Genomic DNA, 8,532 nt, shown 5'->3' on the forward strand with positions numbered 1-8,532 from the left:
AGTATGGTTCTATCATTTATGAATGAAATACAGTGTGAGTCACGATAAAGTGTACATATAAAATTAGGTGAAACCAGACCTATTTTTACCCGACTACGCAAAGCAAAAGGAGGGTTATGATTTTGACAGGCTATGTATGTACAGTATGTATGTATGTTCATGTGTTCCCTCGTATCTTCTAAACTACTTATCAGAATTCGACAAATGACATTATCATTAGAAGTGTCTTAATTGTCCGTTGGTTATAGGCTATATGGGGGGTCCGTGGCCGAGTCCCCCAGTATTCGACGCACCCGTGGTTGAAGCCCCCGATTTAAATAAATTTAATATCATATGTACAGTCAACGAAAACCATGCATGTTTGACGCTATTTAAAATGATGTATTTAATTTTTTGTTAAAAATACTTAAAACTTTTATAATTAAAACTTTTATTTGTAGTTAGTTAAATGTAGAGAGAAGAGTTATTTTAAAGACTGATTATTACAATTATTTTGATTAGGTTATTACCGATTTACATGTTATTATAGGTAAATAAAACCCATGATAAAATATGATAGGTTAAAATAAAACCTATTATATTTTTAGGTATCACTATGGTAAAATAATATTAAACATTTATTTGTACGATCAGTATAAATATTTATTCGTTTATAAATATTTTTGTGACTGACTGTACATTTGATTAAAAATTGCTTCTATCTGACCGGGGGCGTCGACCACGGGTGCGTCGAACACAGGGGGACTCGGCCACGGACCCTATATGGGGTTTCACAAAATCTAATGTGGCGCCCTCTAGCGGACAAAACATACAGAGTAAAAAAATAAAGTTAAGATAAATATGCCGTGTTCGTTATCATTTGAAAGCGCTTTACTTGTACATTTTGAATATATTTGTATTACTAGCATTTGCTTGTGACTTTACCTGTATTCATGGGCTGATTGCATATAATTCACATCTTTTCTTTCGTAGCTTCTTTACTACTTATTAGTTCATCAATTTAACTTTTGTTAATATTATGCGCCACAAATACACTTTATCACCAAAATAGTACAAATAATAAAAAGTAAAAAAACTAAAACCTAACTACGACAAAAAACGACGATGAAAAAGTATAAAACAAGATTTTCAGAGTACTAAACTGAACAAAGTTGCTAATGTAGTTGCATAGTAAGTTTCGTAGTTCTTAGTAAATTGCGTAGTCACACGTTACATATACCTACCTACCGTAGCACTTTGACAACGTGTGACTGCGGTTTTCCAAACATGAAAATTACTATGCAACTACATTATAGTTCCAAAATACTGAACTGTCCTATCGATGACATTGACAGTGGGGCGCCACCGTCAATACCGGCTCGCTGGTTTTGATTTTTGCCATGTTGGAAACCATATAGTTTAACGATGGTAGCGCCCCCCTGTCATTGAGTTTGGTGGGACAGTTCACCGTGGGTCATCTATAGCAACTTTGTTCAGTTCAGTATTTTGAAAATCTTGTTCATTTTATACTTTTTCAGCTGCTTTAGTTGGGTTTTTTATCGACAAAAAAGAGGTCAAAAAATTTCCGAGTTTTTTTTTAATTTTTATAGATTATTTTCTTCCAATTACTTATTGTAAAGAAAACGTAATTGTAAATACTTTTAAACTAAGAGGTATATCCTGATAAAATAAAAATAGTGATAATGCTAAAAAACAGGCTATACAAAAATATACACAGAAAATGCCAACAAATAATAAATAATGATACCTTTTAAAAAAATCTGCTTTTAAATTCATGTTTTTTTGGTTATTTGATAAATTTCTCCAAAAAATGCCCTTAACAGGTGGTTTTTATTACTTTGTATTATTCTCTATCGTATACCTTCGTAAAACCAAAAATCGCATGTCTCTATCACTATCACAACGATTGCAATGATAGTTTGAACTAAGCCTCTCCGGGCGCGCCATTCAACACTTCGTTAACAAAAAAACTGAAAATGGCTCTAAATTTGTAATTTTGACAAAGACAAGTTAGATTTCAAATAAAAACAAACGATTTCGAAATAAAAAAAGCATTTTAGTTAAAATTAAAATTGTATCTACCTGTAGCGGAGAATAATGTTGTGGCAGGTCTTTGTTCAACGATCATGGCAAATATTGTGATAGGGATAGAGACATGCGATTTTTGGTTATACAAAGATAATACGATAGATAAATAATAGAAAGTAATGAAAACCACATATTATAGGGGAATTTTTGAGAGAAATTTATCAAATAACCAAAAAAACACGAATTTGAAAGCAGTTGTTTTTTAAAAGTATCATTTTTTATTATTTGTTCGCATTTTCTGAGTATTTTATGTAGTTTTTAGTATCGTCTGTTATTAACCATTAACATTGTTTTTATTCTATCAGGATATACCGCTTAGTTTAAAAGTTATACTTATTACGTTTTCTTTACAATAAGTAATTGGAAGAAAAACAAATCAATATTTTTTTTAATTTAAAAAATTTTTTGACCTCTTTTTTGTCGATAAAAATAGGTCTAGTTTCACCTAATTTCATATGTACACTTTATCGTAACTCACACTGTATAAGGGTTTGTAAATAAAATAAAAAATAAATTGGTAACAAAATAATTTTATTACACACAACATCAAAAAACTAGATAAATAAAAATATAAAAATTTAAAAGTATAATCTAAAGCTATATCTAATTAAAACTACCTAACTAAACTTATCTAACTAAAACTACCGGCAACGTTGTGACCTGAAATAAAGAAATAATACAAATAAGTTTTATTTTATACTAGCTTCCCGCCCGTGGCTTCGCCCGAATGAAAATTTCATCAAAATCGGTTCAGTGGTTCAGAGACAGACAGAGTTACTTTCGCATTTATAATATTGGTATAGATTCACACAAAAATGAATTGAAAGACGCTGGTTAAATTGTAATTAGGTTTTCTATGTGCGTCTGACTTTAGAACTGAATAATATTTCAGAGCTACTTACTTGGGTGGGCACCCAACTTAACTCGTAGACTCGTGGGGTCTGGAATCCCCTCCTCATATCGGCCAAATCTGAAATAAAAAAAGTACGCTGGTTAAATTTTAATTCGGTATGCTATGTGCGTCTGACTTTAGAACTGATAATATTTCAGAGCTACTTACTTGGGTGGGTTACCCAACTTGACTCCAAGACTCGTGGGGTCTGGAATCCCCTCCTCATATCGGCCAAAACTGAAATAAAAAAGTACGCTGGTTAAATTTTAATTAGGCATAATAAATAAATAAATAAATATCCTTGGACATTTTACACTGCGCTTCTAGTCCCAAACTAAGCAAAGCTTGTACTATGGGTACTAGAGAACGGATATAAACATACTTAAATACTTTTTTTTTTTGTAAATACATACTTATTATACATAGAAAACACCCAGTCCAATACAAACAAAATATATGTTCATGCACACAAATGTTTGTACTGTGCGGGAATCGAACCCGCAACCTCCGGAATAGTAGTCCGTTTCGAACCACTACACCAAACGGCCGACAAATGCATGTATGCTATGTGCGTCTGACTTTAGAACTGAATAATATTTCAGAGTTACTTACTTGGGTGGGTCACCCAACTTGACTCGTAGACTCGTGGGGTCTGGAATCCCCTCCTCATGTCGGCCAAATCTGAAATAAAAAAAGTATAAGGATCGTTTTTCATCACAGATATTACTGATATAACACAATATTCCCACTTATTTATAACCACAATATTCACGTTGATGAAGTCTTACCGGTTCAGGCAAATGTCACGTCAATAGCTCACTTATGACTAGTTGGTCAAGCTCCGCCAACTCCTCACCTGGAAACAAAAGATAATATTGTAAGGAAACTTGAAACACAAAATGACTGAGTATGTGGTGTTCAAGAACACTTACAGCTAGAAGAGTGAAGAAGTAGGCGGAGAAGAGCTGGAAGTCACCTGCGAAAAAATATATTATTAAATAAAATTCATTTTGAGTAACTCACTTTGATGAACATCAAAAGGGCGGTCTACTCACAGGTGCCTGCGCCGATGGAGCCGCTGGCCTCCATTGACTCCACATAACCTAAAACAGAAATTACATTCTTTAAAAAAAGTTCTTTCGTAACTAATTACACGAACGAAGCTGGGTTTTGTCAGCAACTTACTTTCACAGCCGAGTGGCGCATCCATATGCTGTCGTCATGGAGGCTTGCCTCTTCACCGAGGGGCGCCTGGAAAGATCAATAGCAGATTAAATACATTGAAATCAAAACGAAACAATCCAGCGCTGTGGAAGCTGAATCCGACACTCACGATGGAATAAATAGGAGGGCTGCTGACTGGCTCGGGCTGGTAGCGCTGTTCTAGGAACCGCAGCTGCCTCTCCTCCCGGTCCAAGGTCTCCCAATATGCGGCTAATATGGGCTCACAGTACTGAAATAAATTACATCGAAATAAATAAACGTTATTCTGGTTGAAGGGTTTGATAAGAAATACCAGGCCTCGTCGTTCAAGTCCGCGAGTTTGCATCGAAAATTTTTTTTTCCGTGCGACTTGTGAGCGCGTTTGATGTAAAAAATGTATGTAAATTTTAGTTTTTGATAGTTTCCCGCTAGGGGCGCTGTACACTCCGTCATATATTTAATGTCATTTTTTGACGCGCTCACTAGTGAGCGCGTTTCAAAAAAACTCACACTCAGACTGAACCCTCAGCTCCTAAGATATTGATGCACGCACGTATATTCTTTACCCATTTGCATTGTAAAGACAATAAACTACATAAGTAAAAACGGTTGTATAATTAAAACTGTGCAGTAGGTATTGTAACTGCCTCAATAATAAAAAAAACACAAAATATAATTCATGCATAATCATGTATTATCTCCGCCATTTTCTGCAGTTAGGCATATCACGTCACACATCATTTTACCGAAGTCAGCCCTATGGCATCAGAGAAGTACCGATCGCTAACGTTTGTCAACAAAATGGTGCTCGACTTTTGGGACAAGCTAAGTACACCATATTGTTAACGACATTGAGCATACATTTTTTTAATATGTTCGCGAAGAAAACCTTCTGTACGTAGTACTTATAATTATTCTATGGAAATACTTAGTCGCATTGAACGATACTCACCTCGTCGCATGGGCCAGGCGCGCACTGCAAGTCGCCGGCGGGTTGCGGCGCGCACTGCAAGTCGCCGGCGGGTTGCGGCGCGCACTGCAAGCCGCCGGCAGGTTGTGGCGCGCACTGCAAGCCGCCGGCAGGTTGTGGCGCGCACTGCAAGCCGCCGGCAGGTTGTGGCGCGCAGGGCGCCGGCTCGACGACCTGACGGAAACGACAGGAATTGTAAGAAAACGACAAAGTACTCGTATGCTACTTGGTCTAACGTTTCGTTAAAAAATGACTGTCTGAAAAATAATATTATTAAATTTAAAGTAACAAAAGCTTACGTTGTTTTGGGGCGGGGTAGGTCCCTCCCGACTCCCCTCTGGCGAAACATGCACCTAGAATCAAATATTAAGATATTGAAATAAATAACGAGGTTGATTGACAATATTTATTTATTTCATGGAAAACAAATAGCACATACCTAATATGCAACAACTAGTAGATGGGGCAGTTTAGATCAAGTACCTATGCCTTAGACAGTTTTCACAAATAGCAGATTAATACAATACATAATAAATAATATAGCATGCAGTAAAACACTATGACAATTGAGAAAGAGTTAAGTAATAGTGTTAAGTATGAGAGGCGAGAGAGGACACAAATGAAACCATAGACGGCTGTCAACGCACTGGCGTTTATTCATTGTAAAGCGCGGGCGCAGCCGCGCAACTAACCTACGTATACATGTATGCTGCATATATGACAAATAGTATTACTACATAATATTAGTTTAGTAGTAGTAAAGTTAGTATTTAAGCTGAATGTTTTGAAAACTCACGTTTAAGCCCAAAGAGATGCCTGAGTCACCACTCGGCAGCTCCACGGGCTCCGGCGCCAGCGCTTCCACCTGGCGGACACACAGCGCACGTCAGTTTTTAACATCAAAGTCACTTGTCGCTTCGGCAACAAATTGGATATGTTCAGTAAAATCTTAGATTAATAAAACCTAGATAGATAGTCAGTGCACGAAAGGTGAGGCAGTTTTCAGGGAGCCGGCACGGCTCACCCGTAAACGTCACATGAACTGTCAAAGTGAAAAATTGGTAAACACGTCCGACCAATGACATACTATAAAAACATCTTAGCGTCCGACGAACTTTAATTAATTAAAACGGTTTGTGCTGTGAAAGGGTGTCTAAAATACATCAGAAAAACGAAAGAAAGTGACCAGTGTTTCATAAGTAAGTACTACAATTCGACGCGTATTTTGCTTGAATTTGGCTTTCAAAAATTAAATACGGGAATGATACCAGTAACAAGAAAAGGACAATGACCAAAAATGTATGGAGTGTGGTCCAAATGTCCACCACTAACGAGACCTATGTAGTAAAATAGTCTTCTAAATACTGATTCATTATAACCAAACCGCAATCAAAAATATGCTGTCAGTAAAAAGTTATGACTGAATGAAAAGTCTGTTTTTTACCTTTTCATCCGAAAAATGTTCTTGATATCATTCTATCCATTGCACATTTTGGACTAATCTACGCATGTTATGTCACGTCGCATGTGGCGCGGGGTTATAGATGAATTTTATTAAATATTATACTAGCTGTGCCTACGACTTTGTACGCGTGAAAATTGTTTGAATAATATTTCCCATTTTTACAACATTTGTCTTTACTGTTCCGCCCCTATTGGTTGTAGGGTGATGTTATTTATTCTAAACCCATCCTTGATTATCTATAACAAAATAATTAATAATTTTTCACATCGGACCAGTAGTTCCTGAGATTAGCACGTAAACTACTACAACTTTTTAAACAGTCATAACTTTTTACTGACAGCTTATTTTTTTTTCGTCCCATACTGAAAGTTAATCTCTATTTAATGGACTATAAGCCAATATAGATCTCATTGGTGGTGGACATTTGGACCACTTTTGGTCATTGTCCTTTATTTCCCAATTGTTCGCCGTACAAATACACTTCCTTTTTTATGAAATCGAGACTTTTAAGTCGATTTATCTTATTGTTATTAGGTAGGTACTTTGAATTTAATAAATAAGTAAGTACATGATGCGTTTTGTTTTTGTTAATTATATAAATAATTAAAAACGTATTAAAAATTTCCCTACTTTCGGGAAAATCGCCTTCACACTCCCCAACAAAATTGACACTAATGACATAAGATTTTTGCCTCACTCTTGACGAAGCGTTTGTATGAAGACTATCCATCTAGGTTTTATTAATCTAAGAGTAAAATAATATTAAAAGAAACTCACATCGATAACCGAGGAAGAGTCCTCGGAGTCCGAAGCCGTTGACTCTTCGATTTCCATGAGCTGTAGGTATAAAGATAAAAATAAAGTCATTCCATTTTAACGTAAAAAATAATGCACTGAATGTTTAAAAAGTAAAGACACTCACGTCGTCTGGGGCTCCTTCTACTGCCTCCTGTGACGATACCTCGTTCTTCAGGTGACTCCCTAGAATCAATTATAAAATTGATAAGTGACCAGTAAATAGTTTGGAACAGAAAAATAATGATTAATTGAATAAAATACTTACACCTGTATCGAAGAGTTTCGTTATGAATGGGCTTCCCATCAAGCGGCTTCCTGCAGGTAACGGCCTCGTGGACAACCTTTTTGGTTTTCGTTTGGAAAAAGAAAAAAAAGTATAATGAGACCTACTTATGATACAAATACAGGATGGCCAGAAAAGTGACGTACTGCAACTTTTCTTTTATGCCTCGTGTTGAGAGGTATCTGAGAGAGGTATCTGAATCACCCCCATGTAAGGTTCTACGATTTCTCAGTTTTCGAATTACGTTTTTTTAACCCATATATATGCCCAGAGGTACAAAAACTACCCAATGGTACAAGTTCTCTTGCGATGTCTATAAAAAGACTGTAAATATGCTAAATTACAAAAAAATCTGGGGTAATTAAATTGTGGGTAATTAATTTTACAATATTGTGACCGGATTAGTTGCAACAAAAGAAAAATATAAGGTTTATTGGAATTACTGCGAAATGTCTATGGACCGTACATTTAGCATAATATAAACTGCCTCATAACTTTTATGGAAGTTACTAAAAATTGATCTAAAGTTGAGAATTTATGTTAAGTCAGCTATCATTTAAATTTTCTACTTAAAAAATCTAAACTGGCAATTTCTTAGTTTCTAAAAAGCTTTAGAGAATGCTCTAGACTCTAAGCCTTCACATTGGTAATAAAAAAGTACTCTATTTTTAGCTGAAATCAGCCACCAATGACAGCGAGGGGGAAAATTTTAAAAGAAGAAAATTGATTTTTATCATTTGTAAGATTAATTTGTTAACTAACCAAAAAGAACTCCAGAAAAGTTAAAATTTAACATACCTAGTCTGAAAATATTTAATTTTAAAGTGTTTCAC

The 8,532-nt window shown here is 35.6% G+C and overlaps 1 protein-coding gene across 1 annotated transcript; it reads right to left on the minus strand.

Moving 5' to 3' along the window:
- Positions 1 to 2,684: 2,684 nt before the first annotated feature.
- LOC135080868 (skin secretory protein xP2-like) lies at positions 2,685 to 6,238 on the minus strand. Its single transcript, XM_063975597.1, has 13 exons — positions 6,230 to 6,238; positions 5,950 to 6,018; positions 5,453 to 5,506; positions 5,136 to 5,327; positions 4,314 to 4,433; positions 4,166 to 4,231; positions 4,036 to 4,083; positions 3,913 to 3,956; positions 3,769 to 3,836; positions 3,593 to 3,661; positions 3,149 to 3,217; positions 2,991 to 3,058; positions 2,685 to 2,748 (listed from the first exon to the last, which is right to left on the minus strand). The coding sequence occupies exons 1-8, from the start codon at positions 6,236 to 6,238 to the stop codon at positions 3,915 to 3,917; spliced, it is 600 nt and encodes a 199-aa protein (XP_063831667.1). The 3' UTR covers positions 2,685 to 2,748; positions 2,991 to 3,058; positions 3,149 to 3,217; positions 3,593 to 3,661; positions 3,769 to 3,836; positions 3,913 to 3,914.
- Positions 6,239 to 8,532: the final 2,294 nt, after the last annotated feature.

Source organism: Ostrinia nubilalis, chromosome 18, assembly GCF_963855985.1.
Source record: "Ostrinia nubilalis chromosome 18, ilOstNubi1.1, whole genome shotgun sequence".
Taxonomy (NCBI): domain Eukaryota; kingdom Metazoa; phylum Arthropoda; class Insecta; order Lepidoptera; family Crambidae; genus Ostrinia; species Ostrinia nubilalis.